A 21,081-nucleotide genomic window follows, 5' to 3' on the forward strand; every position below is an offset into this window, starting at 1 on the left:
CTGCCTCCACACCCACGGCCTCCTGTGTGTGGCCCTGCCCTGCCTCCTGTGTGTGGCCCTGCCTCCTGTGTGTGGCCCTGCCCTGCCTCCTGTGTGTGGCCCTGCCTCCTGTGTGTGGCCCTGCCCTGCCTCCTGTGTGTGGCCCTCCCCTGCTCTGCCTCCTGTGTGTGGCCCTGCTCTGCCTCCTGTGTGTGACGTGGCCCTGCTCTGCCTCCTGTGTGTGACCTGCCCTGCTTTGCCTCCTGTGTGTGACCTGCCCTGCTCTGCCTCCTGTGTGTGACCTGCCCTGCTCTGCCTCCTGTGTGTGGCCCTGCCCTGCTCTGCCTCCTGTGTGTGACTCTGGTCTGGTCTGGTCTGCTCTGCCTCCTGTGTGTGGCCCTGCTCTCGCACTGCTCCAGCCTTATGGAGACCACGTGGTCACTGCAAAGGTCTCCCATTTTCATTCTGTGTAGTGCATGAAAGCCAATGGACCACCAACACTCATCAGCTCCAGGGCTCGGGCCTTACAGAGAGAGAGTGTGGTATTTTCATGTGATGATGAATTCACTGGAGTGGACAATAAAGGCCAGTGTTATCCCAATGGTTCCACTCCAGCTTTTATGAGAGAGAGAGAGAGAGAGAGAGGGGGGGGGGAGAGAGAGAGAGCCTCTGATTGGATACACAGATCTGTCTTCCTGTCACATGCCCAGACAGGCTGGATGCCAGATCAATATTTCATTCTCACAACCCCGCGGCCACACACACTACGCACACTACGCACACTACACACACACACACTACACACACATACACACACACACACGGCCAAGCCACGATGAGGGCAGCGGTCACCCGCCAGCTCAAATCAGCAGGTTTTGCACGTGCCCGCACACGCGCACACACACACACGGCTTTGCTTCCGTTTTTATGTCACTGACACACTGGATGGACAGCCCCTGAGAATGATAGAAATCCAGCACAAAACCTTATTGGTTGGCCTACATTAGATTTTAGCACTGCATTTCAGTCTTCACAGTATCTGTGTGCTAAGAAATCCCATCACTGTGGACACACACAGTGGTAACCATCTAACAAGTACCCATTACTGGACCTACGTCTGTATCTCTAGTACAACCTTCACACACAGGAGGTCCAACAGAGAGCAAGCTGCCCGGCGCCGGTAATGAGCAGCTAAGGGAACGGAACCAAGACCGGCTCAGGAACAAAAACACCTTCTCTCGGTTCTCCGGTGTCTCTGAGAGAGCGTGTAGTTAACAACAGCCTGGCTATTTTAATCCTCAGATCCTCCTCTGACAGATGATGTCAGCTCGAGTTTATAAATAGAAGCAGGCTCTCTCTTCTGTACTCATTCAACTCTTCAAAAATTATAAAAAAATAAAATAAAATAAAATAAAAGAAAAAGAGCTCGACTGTTCAAATAAGAGGAAGACGATATCAATCGAGAACAAGATGGAAATATAGACTTTTTTTTTGGTTCCTACAACAAAATCAAATCTATTTTTTGTTGGACTCGCACATTAGCATGCCGAGGCTCCTCTCCCCATCCGGGCCTGGACCTCAGCTCTGCTGCCGTGGGTTTAACACAGCCAAATCTAACAGGAACCCAACTTTGTTTCTCTCACACACACAGAGAGAAACACAGAAACACACACACACACACACACAGAACACACACACACACACACACAGAGAAACACTCACACACAGAAAGAGAGACACACACACATACACAGACACACACACACAGAGAGAGAGAGAGAGAGAGAGAGAGAGAGAGAGAGAGACACACACACACACACACACACACACACACACAGACACACACACACAGAGACACACACACAGAGACACACACACAGAGACACACACACAGAGACACACACACAGAGACACACACACAGAGAGACACACACACAGAGAGACACACACACAGAGAGACACACAGAGAGACACACACACACACACACACGTGCGCCGCAGAGCCTGGTGTTTCTGGACCAGAGTCCAAGATTAGACCACCATAATTACAATGCTACACAAATGCTAGCCTTCACTGCTCTGCTGTCACAGAACAAGCAAGCAGTACATTTCATGTAGGGCTGCATTTGAGCTCTCGTAGTTTTTACTGCGCTTTACCACGCCATGCAGAAGGGCCATGAAGAACCACGACTGCTGTAATAACATTCTCCTCTTGACAGAGATCCAGCCTCTGGCCTGTACGTACGCCAGGGGGAGGCTGAAATCGGAGGACGAGCTCATCGTAACGCGTGGAAAGGAATGAGGAACCGTTCATCACTCCATGACACCGTTCCTCGTTCCGTTCCGTGCATTGCGATGAGCCCGTCCTCCGATTACTACCTCCACCGTCCTCCCTGGACACGTGCACGCGCGCATTACTTCTCTGTCCTACAAAGAGGTTGGTGTCGAAAACATTCACAGATGTGCTGGTTCTCTGCCACGCCAGTCTGGGGAGGAGGAAAGAACAGCAGGAGTTGGGGAGGAGAGGCAGCAGGAGGAGGAGGAGGAGGAGGAGGAGGAGAGGCAGCAGGAGGAGGAGGAGAGGAGAGAACAGCAGGAGGAGGGGAGGAGAGGCAGCAGCAAGAGGAGGAGGAGAGGAGAGAACAGTAGAAGGAGGAAGAGGAGGAGACGCAGCAGGAGGAGGAGAGGAGAGGCAGCAGGAGGAGGAGGAGGAGGAGAGGAAGCACTCGTTCCAAATTCCAGGCAAGACAGCAGGGATGGGAGTACAGCAGGAACGAGAACATTGAGCGCTGAACCCCATCCCTGACTGCCTCCTCTTTGTCAGCCCCACACACACACACACACACACACACACACACACACACACACACACACACACACACACACACACACACACACACACACACACACACACACACACACACACACACACACACACACACACACACACACACACACACACACACACACACACACACACACACACACACACACACACACACAGCTCTGGCCCGGAGCTGAACTCAGCCATGCATCCCTGAGCAGCCACATCCATGTGAGAAGACATGATCGGACACCCATGGACACCCATGACCCCCCCTCACCCCCCCCTGCTGTGCCCTGGGCCTTGTAAACGCATCTTACATAACCTACGTGGCTAACCTATATCCAGGCCAAACGAGGCCCGGGACTATAATAGCTTTGGTCAGTCTCCTTCCACGTTACATAAACATACGCTGGTCTTTCAGGTTTTGTCGCCGAATGCAAATGCTGTGTGGACGCCGACCCGCTGGAGCAGATGGCAGAACGGGGCTACGGTGCAGCAGGCTGCGTGGAGGGGCTCCATCTGACCGCGGAGTCGCTCTGGAGCCGTCTCGGACGGGAGAGGACGAGAGAACGGCAGTCACCCGGCGACAGGCGGGGGGGGATATTTTGGGCGTGTTGGTGAGAATGAGCCAGTGAGTTTATCCGTGTGATCCTGCTCTCATCAGAGATCAGACAGAGAGAGAGAGGGGGGAAGGAGAGAGAGAGAGGGGAGGGGGGGGGGAGAGGAGGGAGAGAGAGAGAGAGAGAGAGGGGGGGAGGGAGAGAGAGAGAAAGAGAGAGAGAGGGGGGGAGAGAGAGAGAGAGAGGAGGGAGGGAGAGAGAGGGGAGAGGGGAGAGAGAGAGAGAGAGAGAGAGGGGGGAGGGGGAAGGAGAGAGAGCGAGAGAGAGGTGGGAGATCAGAGAGAGAGAGAGTGCACAACAGCCCGGAGCCAACTGCCCCTCCGGGCCTGTGTGTGATGCTCCAACATGAGCCGCAAGCATGACACGACACCCAGACAACACACAGACACGCTCGCGAACAGGAACTTCACTGCCCCGGCGGACGGCGTTTCGACATCAGCGCCCCTTACCTGCTCGTAGTTGAGTCGCTGCGCTTCGGAGATCTCTTTAGGCTTGGCGTCTAGGATGTAGTCTCCTGCAGGGGAGAGAGAGAGAGAGAGAAAGAGAAAGAGAGAGAGAGAGAGAACAAAAGAGAGAGAGAAAGAGAGAGAGAGAGAGAGAGAGAGAACAAGAGAGAGAGAGAGAGAGAGAGGGGAAGGAACATCAGAGGACATGGCCAGACAGAGCTAATTAAGGAAAGCACAGTGCTGGGAGAGAGCTGGCTGAGACAAGCAGTGGCCTAGCCTCTCACAGTGACACGACCACATTCACAATCCGCCTGCATACGTCAATCAGATGGACAGAGGCGATATCGACCCGGTTTTTCCCTTCACGAATGCAATAAGACATGTGTAATCCTCCCGCGAGTGGGGAGTGTTAAGCGCTGGAGAGTGTTAAGCGCTGGCCAGCTGTTTTTTCCAGGACGGGCTGGGCTGGGGTGGGCCGGGCCGGGCATGTGGGCTCAGTCAAGCAAGCCCCCGCCGATTGGGAGCTGCTTGAGAGGTGTTAAAAGCTCAGGCTCAGTCAGGGCTAGGAAGGACGAGGATGAGGCTGGGGCAGAGGATGAGGCTGGGGCAGAGGCTGAGGCTGGGGCAAAGGCTGAGGCTGGGGCAAAGGCTGAGGCTGGGACAGAGGATGAGGCTGGGACAGAGGATGAGGCTGGAACAGAGGATGAGGCTGGGACAGAGGATGAGGCTGGAACAGAGGATGAGGCTGGAACAGAGGCTGAGGCTGGGACAGAGGATGAGGCTGGGGCAGAGGCTGAGGCTGGGGCAGAGGCTGAGGATGAGGCTGGGGCAGAGGATGAGGCTGAGGCTGGGGCAGAGGATGAGGCTGAGGCTGGGACAGAGGATGAGGCTGTGACAGAGGGTGAGGCTGGAGCAGAGGATGAGGCTGGGACAGAGGATGAGGCTGTGACAGAGGGTGAGGCTGGAGCAGAGGATGAGGCTGGGACAGAGGATGAGGCTGGGACAGAGGGTGAGGCTGGAGCAGAGGATGAGGCTGAGACAGAGGCTGAAGCTGGGACAGAGGCTGAGTCTGGAACAGAGGCTGAGGCTGAGACAGAGGTTGAGGCTGAGGCTGGGGCAGAGAGAGCTCAGGCTAGTGTCTAGGAAGAGGCAGGAGCAGAAGGAGAATAAGTAAGGGACTGGCTCTGCCTCAGCTCAGTGTGACCCCCCCCCCCCCTCCTTCCCTCCCTCCCTCCCTCCCTCCCTCCCTCCCCCCCAGAGAGAGGCCAGGGCCACGCAGCGCTAATCACACTGCACCTGCCACTCCCCCATTAACATTCCACTCAACTCCAACCTCCTGGAGCACACAGCACACAGCAGACAGACGAGAGCAGAGCAGGCTCGCTGTTTTTAAATACGAGTGTGTCTCAGTTTCATCATTGTCACGCCTGCCCTTTCCCCAATGCTGACATCGTAGCAGGTGTTAGTCTATAAAAGATATTGGCTGAGAAATAAAGAAATAAATAACTCAAAATATTCATCACGATCGCATTCCTTCTTCGGAATGGCGAGTGTGTGAGCCCGTGTCCTCTCTCGGAATCAGTGTGTTCTGTGAGCAGCAGTCAGCTACTCTGATCCGATCTATCCGTATCCTCTCTTCTATCTGCAGGCTTCCTCAGCGCAGGCCAAGAATGCACCCAGGACAGGCCAGTCAACTGACACACACATTTCTACGGCCAGGGAAACCACCTCCACCACCTCCTGTCAAGTTCTAGCTGATTCTGGCCTGGTCTGGCCCAGACCGGCCCGGCCCACCCTGAGTGGGCCTCTGCCTCCCTGGCACGTTCCGTAGACATGCTGCTGAATCCCAACCAGCCAGCCTCTTCAACACAACATTATCTCAACTCTGCTTCTGTCGTTATGGGGGAACGACAATAGTTATTCATTGACTGTCTGTTTCAGCCTTTGTTAAAGAGTTCTCTTTGTGAACTCTCTCCTCTCCAACCGTTGCTTTTAGCTGGGAAGGAAAACGTTGACGGTGTGTTATGAGGTGCAGTGGCTGGTGGCTGAGGGTTTATCTGCCCGCTCTTGGACATCACAGAAGAATGACTTAACCAGGAACGGAACCTTTCATAAAGCGCTTTACGCCGCTGGCTCGGGTAAGACTCCACAAACTCCTGAGGCCTCCACCAACTCACAGCAATTTATGGACACTGTTGTGTAACGCGAGGAAAGGCAGGTCACAGAGGCATGTCTGGGTTTACACACACTACACACACTACACACACAGCTGACAAATAGTATGTACACTAAGGTCAGCAATGTACGAAGACTGATGACTGTAACCATGAGCAATCCTCAGAGGAAATCTAGCACAGATGACACAGTTGGAAAAACAGAGCTGCGTGAAATGAAAATGCTCTACGCTCCATTTCTGCTTGTCATGTGTGATTTGCAGGAGCGTTTAAGTTCTCTCGGTGTCAGGGCTGAGAGCTTGGGATCCAACATTTGGCCTGGGGATCTCTTGGACCAGGTGAGGGCCTCTAGGACCAGGGGGCAGAGGAGTAGCACTTATAGTCCCCGGGCCTAAGACACATCCTGGTGGCTTTTTTGGTGTATTGGGTATAGGACAGTGACTACAGTACAGACTCACATACCATGCTATCTTCTCTCCCTTTTCATCTTAGCATCAAGGCAAGGCTAATAAAATCAGTCAACACTCATCCTCAAGAGAAGAAGACAAGTTGATGTGAGGAACCTCCTCTCCCTCAGGACTTCATGTCAGTGTTGCAGCAAGAATGCTCTCAATATCCAGAAAGCTTTGCCGTTTTCTCTCATAAAAAAAAAAAGTTTTAGGAGAAGGTAAAATTAGATCATTGTCTAACAATGAAACACACACACACACACGCACGCACGCACACACCAGACACAGACACAGTAGTATCGCTCTTTTTTCTTCCAGTAAAATGAACCTTAAACTCTAAGGCATGCAATTCAATTAGAATTGAGCAGCCATGGGAACCAAGTGATATGGACACACAGAGGGAGATTGTGATGGGAGGAAATATTAGGATATTCCATTAACAGAGTTCATGACAGACACAATGACTAATTCAAAATTACATTTTCCTACCCATTGGAATCAAACAGTAATAATATAATTGTACTATGCATCCAACAGTGTCTCATTTTGCTCCTAATAATCAGTCAACATATGAGCTAATGAAAGATACTCTTCCGACAGCAAAGCTGGGAAATAAATAAACACTGATTCCTAACAGTGGATAAGACCTTTGGTAGTTATCCATCAACGATGCACTAGCCACAGACTACCATTCAGAAGTAACAACGTTCCGATTCTTGACAGAGTACCCACAAAACCGATACCAGTAGCATAAGTCATAATCATATTCACAAGCGTAATGTGGGACACTGTACTGCAGCTGTCAGGAGTGTTCTGGTACAAACTGCGCTCTATACTGAATCCCCAAATGATCAAATCAAAGTCTACACAACCCTCATGGCAGTAGTCCTGAAATATGGACCCTCAGTCACTAGTGGCATCATATCCCTGACAGTTTGTGGTTATTGATGTCTAACAATTTTCATGAGCTGTATCCCACTTAGAATGGTACGATAGTCACAGCCTTCAGTCATAGACATGTGACCCAAACTAAACAACAACACCGAGAAGAGATTGAGAGCATGGCAACATGGTGAGTGGGCCCAGGGTCTCTCAGTCCCTCCAGTAACAGGACACCCCTGGTTTACATCACCTAAACATCCCAGCTATGGAGGGAGGACAGGAGGCTCCCGTTTCCCTGACGTTAGCAGGGGTTTGGCCCGCGGGGGATTCCCCAGTTCTGGCCTCTCCTCCTGTCTGAACTGGACGCAGCTGTCAGGGCTGTTTACGTTCTCCTTTGAGGGCACAGGTCAAGACTAGGGCTGAGAATTGCATGGGATCTCGCGATACGATATTATCATGATACATAGGCTGCGATTCAATACATATTGCGATTCTCTAAGTAGTCCAATTCGATACTATGCAATATTGTGATTCAATATTGCCAAAAATAAAAGTTGTTTTCATTTGATGATGAAACAGTGGAATCATGTGTAAAACAATGTCTTTTTTTTTTTTTTTAAACAAAACCTAAAATAAATAATAAAGTTGTCCTCTGAACGGGGTGGAGGTGGGCAAAACAAAAATTATGATAATAAAAAAAGATCAATACTCAGAGTCAGAGTATAGATACAGAATCGCAGAAAAATAATATAGCAACTGTATCAATATTTTCCCCCACCACTAGTGAAGACGAATGGGTACCACTTTATATTAAGCTGCTCTTATACTAACTACAGTAACTACATTGTTGTTATAGTATCTTTGGTATTGTACAGTTCTAGGTATTGTACAGTTCTAGGTATCGTACAGTTCTAGGTATCGTACAATAATAGAGCATTATACAGTTCTAGGTATTGTACAGTTTTAGGTATTGTACAGTTCTAGGTATTGTACAGTTCAAGGTATTATACAGTTCTAGGTATTGTACAGTTCAAGGTATTGTACAATAATAGAGCGTTGTACAGTTCTACAGTTCTAGGTCGTGTACAGTTCTAGGTCATGTACAGTAACAGAGCAGCATTTGTTAAGTAGAATAAGGAAAGAGTTGTGTACCACACAGGTACACAAGTTACTGCCACATTTCAAATCCAGATCAAATTTTCAAATGCAAATCCTATTCATCTACGAATTCAAATAGTATTCAAATTGAGATTTATAATGCCTGTGAGGCAGAGGGATCTAAATGAAGCTAACGGTGATTTCACAGAAACGTTGCCATCTATCTCTTGATTAGCATAGAATTTATAAAACGCATGTTAGAATTCTAGAAGAGAGGAAACAAATCCGCAAATCCCAGGAGAAGCTGAGTAAAAGAAGACTCAGAGGCCAGATCCTGTGATTATTCATACAGTAATGGCTTCCCAGGCGGTGTGGTCATAATTATAGTCCTTCACTTCGTCATTAAGGTCCGATTACTCTCCCCAGCTAGCTTCTACTACCATACAACTCAATGCCCAGCTAGCTTCTACCACCATACAACTCAATGCCCAGCTAAGCCGTTGCACTACATTTACAGCCGTGGACCCAAACTAGCAATTTGTGACATGGTCCTCCAGGCCAAGGCAAACCAGAACATACAGTATTCTCCCCTTTGAGGAATGGGATACACAGTACAGCAAGGTGCCTTGTTGTACCAGTCTGGTTTCAAGTACATGACGTCACTACCACAAACTGAGAGTAATAACAGACAATAAACCCATACCTCACTGTGCAACCAACGGAAAAAGCTTTCTAGGAAATATTCCCACTTCTACTCACCAAGATATTCCATTAATTGTTCAGCAGTTATGATCTCCATCATTGGTGGCATCTTAACCTGCAAGGGAAAGAGGATACATTATTCAACAAACAAAAGCAATGTGACATAAGACACCCCCAAAAAAATGTAACGTGGCAGGCATCTCCCTCCCCCATGATTGTGGGTCATGTCACCGGTAAATACAGCCACACCTGGGAAGTGAAGGGCAGTGTGTTTAACGTCAGCAGAAGTGCAATGTCAGCACACACACACACACACACACACACACACACACACACACACACACACACACACACACACACAGAGAGGGCTCTGTTTACAGTCACTCTGTGTTTTAGAACCTGTCCTCAACATGGTAATCATTTTCACAGGAGGTGCCTAGGTCTTAAAAGGCATCAGGCAGAGACATGGAGCTGCAGTTTAAGTTGCGAAGCCGCATACTGAACAACCAAGTCTCCGCTGCCTGCCAGCCAACCGTCACTGACAGTAATTAAATGTTATCTTTATGATGCAAATGAAACCAGAGCCTCAAACCCAAGATTCAATTGAAGTCTTGTACAGAGGCTACTTATAATAGAGGGACTGAGCTACCAAGGCCTCAGCAGGAGAAAAATAGCATAGCTTGGCCAAATGCTTACAATATACCAGTACTTGACTTGTGTATTAACATCAAGATTTAAGCATAAGCACCCCCCCCTCTTTTTTCTCTCTTTTTTTAACCTCATCAGAAAAGGGCAGTGTACACCTTTATCCTCTCTCCAAATGGAGATGATTCTACATTTTGGCAGGTGACATCACGCCTACGGATAATTCAGTGTTCCGTTACAGACAGTTTATATGAAGACCAGTTTAACAATAGGGGTGTGTTTTATATATATCTAAACTGAGCATTTGGATGTGGCAGTCTTTGAACATAGTTGTCCTAACTATGCCCATCCATCCAATGTGAACCTGGGTTAGTCCAGGTCATGACGTCGGTCGTTTACCTTCCATGCCAGCAAGAGGACATTCATAATGGCCAGCAGTGGACACGGGCCGTTCTCGTTCTGGGTGATGATCGGTGTGTTCTCCTCCTTCCACTTGATCCACTTGATGTGGTAAATGGACTGGCCTGCGCCGCCCCGTTCCTTGGGACACGGAATCTTGGTTCCATCAGCTCCATACTCGCTCTGTAGTGCTATAGCCAGCCCCCTGTCCTCTAGTCCTTCACTGTTGAGGTCAGAACTGGGGCAGGAGTTGAGGTTCGAAAAGGACTCCAGTGAATCAATGCTCCGTGATTCTCCCGCGATGCTCGGGTCACTCCCACTTGGCAACCCCTCGGATATGGTATGATCACTCGAAACTCCCGATTTGACGTTTCCCGTATTTGTTGTTTTATCCGGACAAAGGTGTGTCGGTTTTGTCAGCTTCATTTGTTCAAACGTCGCACAACTCGAGATCTCAGCCTGAGCACCTGTGTTCCTTGCAGCCGATGTCCCTGTCAAACAGGAGGGCTCGCCTTCCGTGGTGTTGTTGACTAACTTTGAGGTGGCAGCCTCGCTATTTCCTGTGGCCAGCTGTGAGCCATGTCCCATCCCGTTACTCAACTGATCTCCGCAGTCAGAGGACAATGTCTCCGACCAACCACTCGATTGAATGTTCTCTTGTCCCGGGAGCGATTCGATCATGTCTGGCATGTCTAATTTATCAACAGTGGAGATAGCAGCATTAGCAGAGCTAGGAGCACTACCAGCGCTGTTACAACTAACCAAACAAGTACTGAGAGAATGCTCACTATTCTTGCACGTATCGGTAGCTCCTTTCATTCCGCCAACTGCTTTGATATCGCCCGTTTCTCCTGCAATAGTAGCACACAGGGAACTTCCTCCAACATCTCGATGCAGGTTTGCATTTTTCTCCATTTCGATTTACACACTGTCGACAGGTTTTATCTCAATAGCAGCTCTAGCTTCAGTCCCACAGACGCCATGACATCTCTGCCAGTGACGTCACCGCGGAGGAGACGCCTCTTCAGGCCAAAGAGGGGCAGTAGAGAACGATGGAAACACACGAAAATAATCTACAGATATAAACTTACACTGCGATGTACACTTTCTCTTGCTCTGAAATGTGCATGATTTATTGTTTTTGGAACATTTATATACAGCGTATTTAAACATTACTATGCCCAAAATTGAGTAGTGATGTGCAATAGATAGTTAATAACGTAATAACATTATTATTTATCTTGGGTCAAATAATAACAGTTGATAGAAACGACTGCTATTCTCTCTTTCTGTGTGTGTGTGTGTGTGTGTGTGTGTGTGTGTGAGAGAGAGAGAGAGAGAGAGAGAGAGAGAGAGAGAGAGAGAGAGATAGTGAGAGATAGTGTGTGTGTGTGTGTGTGTGTGAGAGAGAGAGAGAGAGAGAGAGAGAGAGAGCGATAGTGTGTGAGAGAGAGAGAGAGAGAGAGAGTGTGTGTGTGTGTGTGTGTGTGTGTGTGTGTGTATATAGTGTGTGCGTGTGTATGTATGGGTGTGTGCGTGTGAAGTTGTTTTGAATGTTGAACAGTGCAGTAACCCATTTCGGCCACACAGCGGCAGAAGCTACACAGGTAAATACATCTGAAGCTTGACAGAAAAGGCCAAGTCCACACTTGTATGCAACATGCACCCTCGTTACCTGAGAATTTATATATTTCTCGTTACCACAAATTATAATTACTACTCTGCAAAGAGGACTATATTTTTTTGCAATTGATAATGATTTTGATAATGATAATGGTTGCGAAGAAACATGTTGTGCACTCTCAGCACTCAACTCACCGTCCAATTAACACAATTCTCTCTGAGCAAAACATGCTGTGCAAATATTTAACAGAGCGTCAACTTGTTGTTTCCTTGAGTTGTATTGACCATTTTTTTCCAACTCCAATCATGACTGTTGTGCTGGTTGAGGCACTTCAACTGGAATAATATGAACATACAAAGGATATCCTCTATCTCAGAGGAAAATGGATGTCTGAATGTCAAGACCAGTGTTATGATAATATATGATAATAGTTTTGTTTTTGTCATATTTTGTTACGTATAATGTATAGCCTACCATCTTGTACGTCCATCAGTGACTCAGCATGATAATGGGCACTTAAAGGGACTTTCAACCATTGTGAACATCACATTAATTATCTCCAGTACCATAATGATTGATTTTCAAAACTGCAGCCACAAACACACCCCCACTGGCTGGAAACTCATCGTAGTTTCAGAAAATAATGCATAACCTTTTATCATATCTTTTTGACAACAGAACCTAGAAAATCGCTGTTTTCTCATATGGGACACTGGTATGGTGCTGGCTGGAGACAAGGAACGTGATGTAACAAATGGGTGAAGTGTCCCTTTAAAGTTGAATGGATCGCTCTTGCATATTTTGTATGTATGTCAACAAATAAGACGGACGTTATTGTCAGCTGATAAGTGTTGGCCCCTGGGCCCCGGTCAGGTTGTGTTGTGGTGGTAGTAGTGAGGCAGGAGGAAGAGGAGGGAGGAGAGAGGAGAGAGGAGGGACGGGGACTCTGCCTGCGCCTGACGTCAGGCCGTTGGAGACAGCGGTGAAAGGCCGTAGTGAAGGAACTGCCATAAACACAGCGCCGCTGCGCCTTTAAGAAGTGCAAATAGAAACAGTCAAGCATTTGCGGTGTCAATGTACTAACCATGAATTTGATCGATATGCTCTTGCTAAAACTCTTGCTGTTGTTTTGCTGTTTAAGGAATATCAAAGGTAAGTTTTCGCCATTCTCACTCACCTTCAGTAAAGGAAAGTGTTTTTGGTTCGCTAATCGGATTGAGGAAACAGTACGGGTTAGCTTGCTACGCGGTTAGCTGGCTGGGAGGGGTGACTACTAGACTCGGTACTAAGCCAGGAGATAGGTATTGGGATCCAGCTTTGGCTAAGGTCCTCGGAAGTGAATTGAGACATGTAGGACTATGTCCCAGTTACCGAATGAGCAGAATAGCTGCTTTTGATCAGTGTATCTAGCGAGCTAACGTTGCTAGACAGAACGAAAGAAGAACCCAGTGAAATTGACCAGAACACAATTTTTTGATTGACAGCTGTCACTTCCTTCATAGCCCAGACGCACTCTCTGGAAACTGGTCTTGCATGTTAATTCAGCAAGAGTATAACTTCAAAGATTGATTACCCTGGTTTTTGTGAGAACTGTATGAGAAACCGAATAGAAAGTATTTGATGTGTATCAAGAAGCTAATAATAATGTTGCCTTATTTGGAACATTTTGTCATGTCGAGTCGGAGGGTTACTTTCAAACTCAGAAATATATTTTTTCAAAATTAGCTCAGAAGAAGCAATCACTCAGTACTGTACTTTCGTGATCAGCCAGCATCAGGAACATGCCTGATGCTCTAAGTTCATCAAATGGATATATTTATGTTAAGCTGTACAATACATGCACTGTCATGAGTATGATTGGAAAACACTTTGTGTTGTTAATTACAATCCAAATGTTTTTGTGTCAAATGCAACAGTGCCTCAATTCTGTCAAGTACTGTAGATGCTGATTCAAGAATAGAAATGACAGATTTTGTATGAGCATTATACACGAATAGGCCATATACATGTACGTTTAAAAGCCCAATTTGGCACCTTAGATCAACTAGTTGTGAACATATTTTGGCATCAAGGTCTGATGTGATTGGAAATGGTACAGTGTCATCTCTCTAGAGTCTTGACCATAGAACAACTTTGACAATGGGGCAGGATACTAGAAATAGCCTGGTCTTAACCGACCATGACTGTGTACGAATTCAGTTATAGTATTTGTTTTCCTCTCTAAAGATCCCACTCTACCTGGGTCCTACTACTGATGAAAACGTTTCACATCATCTGTCTTATATCAAATCTATTTTTCATTTTCTCTCTGCATGCCCTCGGCTAAGAGACAGATGCTGGGTCCGTTTTTACCTATTCTGACAGCCTGTGTTTTTCCACTAGTGTGTGAACACAAAGTGAGTAATTGATGCGCCTAAAGCAGCTGAGGGGTCTTGTGTTCCCCATGCCCCTTGAGCCTTGACATCCCCTGTCTGTCCTGACTGGTGTCATGTTTGTTTGTTGTGCGATGGAAACACAGACATGCGTTGCAAATGAAGTGCTGTTGCTGAGCTGGTTTTGATTGATCAGACCAGGATGGAGCTTACTCATCATAAATTCTCGTGTTGTGAAGTTCCCCATACATATGCTAACTTGGTAATCGCAATTAATTATTTTGCGTTTGGGTTTTTTTCCGCTTGAGTACATTTCATCATTAAGAAAGTCATAGCCCAGTCTCTTAGATCTGTTTACTGCACTTGGAACTTAAACCCACTTCTTTGCATGTTTATCATCTCCAAGAATGTCTCTCTTGTTGACTCAGTAAAATCAGGCTCTTTATGACCATAACCTTTGGTCTTTCCATTCTTTCGCTTTCCTTTCTTTTTCCATTCGTTATCCCACTTATGTATCCATAAGTGGGATAACATCGCCTATAATTGTTCTCCTTCCAGGATGATGATTGATCTGACGGAGTTTAAAAGATGAATCAAGTATATGCCATATTGATCACTTAGTACTCAACTAGGCCGATGTCTGAGCAGTGTTCACAAATATAGAGGGAATATGATGGGCTCCAACAAGGCCTGTGTTTTATTTTTATAATCCTTTATTTAACCAATCTTTTTTTCATGTGAGCCCTGGCCAAGAAGGCAGCATACACAAGTAATACAGACACAAAAGACACAACACATACATATAGTAACCTAGTATAGTACACTTTTGTAACATTTTCCATGATGATGGGGCAGCATAACTAAAAGCACTTTTTTCCAAATTCAGTTTTAGTATTTGGGATGTTATATAAGATACAGTTGTACGCTTTGCCCATTTTTTTTTTTTTAATATATAAATTACCTAATCTGACATTGACCAGATGTTCTCTTGAAGGGGCAGATATGGTTGTTATAGCTGATGAATAGCAGATATGGTTGTTATAGCTGATGAATAGCAGAACAGAACACTAGAGCAGCAGAGCATGGTTTGAGGCACAAGTTCACCTGAATGCCTTCTGAAGAGTGTGTTTGCTGTGCCAACTGAAAGCTTGTGAGCTGAAAGCACACCGCCCAACCCAGAGTCCGCTATGGGTCACCATGGCGTTTGCTGTGGAAAAGAGGATGTGTGCCAGACCCAACGCAGCCCTAGTGTGGAAATCAAAGGTTTAGGTTCGTAGCCGACATTTTCACTCAGGGATTTACTCGCTCTTGTTTGTTACTTCTATTAGCAATGCCGTCATGTCCGCTATTTATGTATGCAATATGATTTAACCTTACTGGACAGGCAAAGTAAAGCATCAGGACTGATCTTCGAAATCTGGTTTTGAATGTCAGGTATGTTGCTAAAGAATCAATGTGAGGGATGTTTTTTATTTTTTTTATTTTTTTATAGAATCCATCTCTATATATTTTTTTAAATGTGTTTTTCTTTAAATTGAGTGATGGTGCTTGTCAAGGAGTCTTCATAAGGATGCTTGTGTTTGAGTAGGAGTTGAGTAACACATTTTCCCCTTTTGACTCAAATACATTTGGAGGGTGGGGAGTGAATTATTCATAGAAAGAAGAAGCCAGTGTGCTAATCTGCTCCTGCTGAGAGGAATGTTATGAACTCGTTCTAATTCAAAAACCATGATTTCTGAACAAGGGAAGAAGAATAGGCAGCCATGTTAATTAACTATGCTACATCAAATCAGATTCTCGTCACCTGTTGAGATACTTTTCATCAGCTCTTTGCGACTCCGTGTTCAGCCTTCATTATCTCCCATACTGCTGTGTCTCTCTCACATGAATTCCATGGGGTATGTGACTTCACAAGTGATTTGAATGTATTCAAAAACATACATTTGCTAGCAGAAGATTAGAAGATCTCAAAGTGATTGTGCCTAAGGGGCTACTTTGGATGTTGGAGAATAGAACAGTGTTTCAGGCCGTCAGGAGCTGCAGCATGGAGAGTCTTGGTAGTTTACAGTTGCTTGTCAGGGAGGCACAGCAAAGCTGTTTGGTATGTGGGGTTGTGGAAAGATATGTAAGCCTGGATTATAATTTCCCTCATGTGTCCAAAGATTAAACTTCAATAGGTCTCCACAATGGACATTGTTAACAAAACACTGGTTATTGGTTTTGTTCTTTTGAAGCCGACAGTTTGCCTATAGCATTTTATAATTTTCTAAAGGAGGAATTTGGAGGGTTCATGACTCTTGACCATTGTTTTGGATTCCTCCTGTCTTAATCATTATCAGGTAGAACTTTGGTCCAAATCGGATTTGGGGTGTGAATTCTATTTAATATTATATGAATCCCACAAAATGAAATGGGTCAATCAATTTGAGTACAATCAATTATCTTATTTCTTAGCTAATTTCTGTTCTGTTTCTAACTACAGAAACCATTTCAGAACAATCTGAGAGGGTGTCAAAAACCCTCTTTTGTCTGTTGACATGGAATGACCCACTGTTTTTAAAGCTGTGCAATGTTTTAATCAGGTTTAAGTGTCCTTGCTATTGGTTTCTCCATGGGTATGAGACATGATGTGTGTGTGTGAACAATGTTAATCACATATCTGGCCAGAATTTAGGATTATCATGGACACCTCCAATCCAATTTCATAATGTGCTCTGTGATAACAGATAGCGTGTCCCTCCTTCTGCCGCACCGAGCTCCTCCAACTCAACTCTCTTTGTTGTGAACTTTCATATTTTTTTTTAGTCAAGTTGTATAAGTGCGGGTGTTCTGCTTGGTGTAACTGCCTGCCAACCAAGGTCGGAGATTGTCTAATTGGATTTTCCTCGCTCAAGGACATCATTGCCGTCACTCAGGATGGGATGGCAGAGTGCTCATTCAGTGTTTTCGATGCAGGAAAGTTTGGCTTTGTGTACTAGGGGCTAAAGCTCCAATTTAACAGCGATCCGATACAATCAATACCAGACCCAAGGCAACAATGTGACAGACTGCTGGGCTTTCCCATGGTGTGTCATAGGACACAGCAGGAGAAGAGACAGGCCTTCTCTATCTAGTTGTGTTGTGATTCACCTTTAGGAGGAAGGGAATTACTGTGGGCTTCACAAAGAGGGCCTATATGCAAGACACATTTCCCTCCAAGGCAAGGGCCAATAAAGTCTCCATCTAGCCTATCTAGTCTTCTAGGTCTATCCCCTATGTAGTCACAGACCCACTCATCCTGTGGATGAATCACCAGCCACCATTGTTATTTTGTGTCTTTTAATTTAAACCTCCTCTCTGGATAAGCCAAGATCAACTCACTTTGTATTGCCTCTTAGATTGACAGTATTGCATGCCACTCTCGCTCTGAGCTCAGCTACCCGCACCTCTCTAGCGTGAACTCAAGTGACGTGAGTGCGTGTGTGTGTGCGCACTGTTTGTGTGTGTGTGTGTGCGCGCACTGTTTGTGCACCACAACATGCAGTCAGAGATTAAAAACATGGGTAATTGTCACAGCATTTGACATCCTGTTACCAGGAAGTGTGTGCTGGTGTGTGCAGTTGAAAAACATAGGCAGGGAGTAAAACAACATGGCCTTTAGAGGTGATGTCACTGCTATTGTAATGAATGTCATAGATATGCCGTTGGCAGTACTGTGGGCTTCAGCAAAATGGTGAATGGGTTTTGTGGCGTAGAGGCATTTTAAAGCTAGTCTATTTTTTACACTTCTTTTCATTCTTTCTCAAGTCATTATCAGGCAGTATTCAACAACTGAAAGATGTAGCCGAGGCCAATGAAATATCGGAGACTCATGAAGAGGCCATAAATGAGTAATAATAGCGTGTAGGCCTAACGTTGTGGTGGCTATATCTAGGCTACTTCCTCCGTCAAACTGTATTCTGTCTGTTGAAAGTTTGTGTTAACCAGACGTTCCCCGCTGACGGGACGTTTATTTTTTATCAGGCTCGCCATGTTGGTTTATCAGATTCTGATGAAGTAGAGTTTCGGTTCCTTTCAACAGTGCTAAATGATATGAAATGGCATTTCGTGTATGCTGAAAGACTGGAGACCCGATGACTAACATTTGAAATGGAATAACAACTGTGTAATAGACTAGACTACACAAACACACACTGTCGTCTGGCTTTATTTCAGTGTTTTGAGTTGCCAATTATGTAGCATGCGTTAAATGGTTTGTTTATAAGTCTGTTTTTAGTTGGGACATGTTTGAATTGAACATTTTCTTCGGGTAATGCTCGAGATACTGAGAAATATAACTAAGCCCTCGCTTTGACCACAATTGTTTCCACAATAACCTAGTTCCCCTTTCCCTCAAAATCGTTCAGTGTGAGCCGCAATAACTGATTTGATCATTTCTTTAGAAGCTTATGACTCAGTGATGACCCCAATGAGAGCTGTTAGCTACAGTGGTTGAGTTTGACTTCTCTTAAGCATGCATGGAACACAGATTCTGGTATGGGGAGAAACAATGCACCTCCGCCATGCCTTTTGTGTTTTCAACCCCACCCCTCTTCTCTTGACAATTGCCCACTCTGCGTTGCCCAGCTCCCAGACCCAACACAAAAGCGTATTTGTCTGAAAACATCTGCCACCACCACCACCACCACTACCACACAGTCCATCCCATGAGTAGTTTCTCGGTGCAAGGCCTGCAGCAAGCCAACTCTGGGACTACTGGACATGGACAACTCTCTCAGTGCCCACCAATGCAGCCTAGCCCTCTACAGTGTTGTTATGTCAGTGAGTGTCTTTACCAGGGATACTACCGGAGGCTTGTGATTAACACAGCCCCCTCAGCAGTGGTGCTGTACTGGAACAGGGGAAGAGTGTTACAGTGTTACGTAGAGGTGTGAGACCTATGGCCTGTCAACCAGCCTGCCTCTACCCAGCATGCATGGTAATGAGTGGGGAGGGTGAGTCATGACCCAAGCTGTTTCCACTCTCTCCTCTTCCTGTCAAGTGGTTCTACCCTGTCAAGCTTTGCACCTCAGAGAGGCACGATGAAAAGACTTGACTGAAATACTATTGACTCAGCCCGCAGAGTGAAGCCGACAGCCAGTGTTTTCCTAACGTCACAGATAAGTTGGGCTACCAGATGCATTATAAGAGTCAGGGACGTACAGCGCCTTCGGAAAGTATTCAGACCCCTTCGCTTGTTCCAGATTTTGTTGTGTTATTGACTCAATTTAAAATGGATTAAATTAAAAGAATTTGCCATCAATTCACACACAATACCCCAGAATGACAAAGTGAAAACAACATGTTTTTTTTTTTTAAAGATTTCAGTAAATTTATTAAAATTGAAATACCCCATGTACAAGTATTCAGACCCTTTGCTATGACACTCTTAAAATGAGCTAAAATGCAAAAATGTCATCAACAAATCAAAGTTGAATTGAGTCCATCTTAATGCAAGGATAATAGTTAATGTAATTTTGGAATTAATATTTTTGTTTAGGGTCTCTGATTTGCGTCCCTTGTTATCCTTGCATTAAGATGGACTCAATTCAACTTATTGAGTGATTTGATGATGACATTTTTGCATTTTAGCTCATTTAGCATATCGAATTCAAATGTCAAATTCTTTCAATTTAATCAATTTTAAGTTGAGTCTATAACACAACAAAATCTGGAAAAAATTAAGGGGTCTGAATACTTTCCGAAGGCGCTGTATGTAGGCTACGTTGTCTCAAATTGACGTGTTACTCCTTAACACTGCCAACAGCACAAGTGACAACTTGCAATATTAGCCTATAACAGCAGAGCATCAAAGTAGTTGAGCAACATTTACACTTTCATATTGCCTAGCCTAGAGGCCATAATGTATCCAGATTAGAATTTTTCAGTGTTTGTGTTTGTGATAGTTGTAACCGCGAGATAGGTGTGGATGTTTCTGTTAATAAATGACTCACTATCCCTCCCTCTTCTCTTTCGGTTAATCATGTTAGGAAAAAACACTTCCTCATTCCTCAGTGACCTGGTCTCTCCAGCAGTACAGTGGCCCACTGGGGTTACAGACCTCACATGACCCTCTTTCCTTCCTCAGGACCGTGGCTGGCAGCTGCACTCAGGCATGGTGTAAATAAAGGGAAAGGAAAGGAAAATTAACATGGCGGAGGCCTATCTTACCCTACCCTTACTCTACTCTAGCGTACTGTAGTCTACCCTAACATGTCCCCAACAGTCTCCCTGTTCACTCTGTTTGACCTGAGGGCTTTTGTTGGCTACGTCACACTGGATTTGTATAATGATGGTCTCAGACAGGCAGAACGTTTCCCTATGAGGACAGACTGGTTTAACCACTGATACTGAGAACAGTGTTGCTGGATGGCATGTGGTATAAAGGGGTCTATGTAAAACTAGGTGTGGGCCTGCACTGTGGAAGTGGAACATTTGGAGTGAAAGCTTGTGTCTTTGAATCATTTTTGAAGAATGTTCTGAACCATGAATAAATCTTCCTTGAAGACTTTTTAAGAGTGTTTGTGTCTTAGGAAGATTTGCCTTGCAAGTACGCCAAGGCCTACCCCCAGCCCCACCTAGCCTAGTTCTTTAACAATGGCGGAGTTTCCTGGTGAAATTATGTTTTTCCTTGATGGTTGTTGTGTCATTTGTGTTGTGTCACTTCTCAGAAATACCCGGCCTTGCCAAATGGAGTCATTATGCAATGGGAAGTCTGTTACAAAGTAAAATAGTGCCATTAACTGTACTCCCATCATATTCCACTGATACGCATGCTAGCACAGGCTGTGGTAGGATATTGCATCTTTGTCACGTCCTTGTGTGGGGGTTGATGGAGGCAATCTG

General features: G+C 45.7%; 2 protein-coding genes across 2 annotated transcripts in view; one reads left to right on the forward strand and one right to left on the reverse strand.

Annotated features, from left to right (window-relative positions):
• Positions 1-11,197, reverse strand: part of mindy2 (MINDY lysine 48 deubiquitinase 2) — a 22,690-nt gene extending 11,493 nt beyond the window's left edge. Inside the window, exons 1-3 of the mRNA XM_083691330.1 lie at positions 10,222-11,197; positions 9,235-9,292; positions 3,876-3,940 (exon numbers count right to left, since the gene is read on the reverse strand). Of these exons, the coding sequence (XP_083547456.1) occupies positions 3,876-3,940; positions 9,235-9,292; positions 10,222-11,136 (1,038 nt within the window). The 5' untranslated portion in view covers positions 11,137-11,197. The remainder of the gene's footprint in view (positions 1-3,875; positions 3,941-9,234; positions 9,293-10,221) is intronic.
• A 1,643-nt stretch (positions 11,198-12,840) lies between these two features.
• adam10a (ADAM metallopeptidase domain 10a) overlaps positions 12,841-21,081 on the forward strand; it is a 61,302-nt gene continuing 53,061 nt past the window's right edge. The window contains exon 1 of the mRNA XM_083691329.1: positions 12,841-12,997. Coding sequence (XP_083547455.1) covers positions 12,931-12,997 — 67 coding nt within the window. The 5' untranslated portion in view covers positions 12,841-12,930. The remainder of the gene's footprint in view (positions 12,998-21,081) is intronic.

The sequence above is a fragment of the Argentina silus genome, assembly GCF_951799395.1.
Source record: "Argentina silus genome assembly, chromosome: 19".
In the NCBI taxonomy this organism is placed as follows: domain Eukaryota; kingdom Metazoa; phylum Chordata; class Actinopteri; order Argentiniformes; family Argentinidae; genus Argentina; species Argentina silus.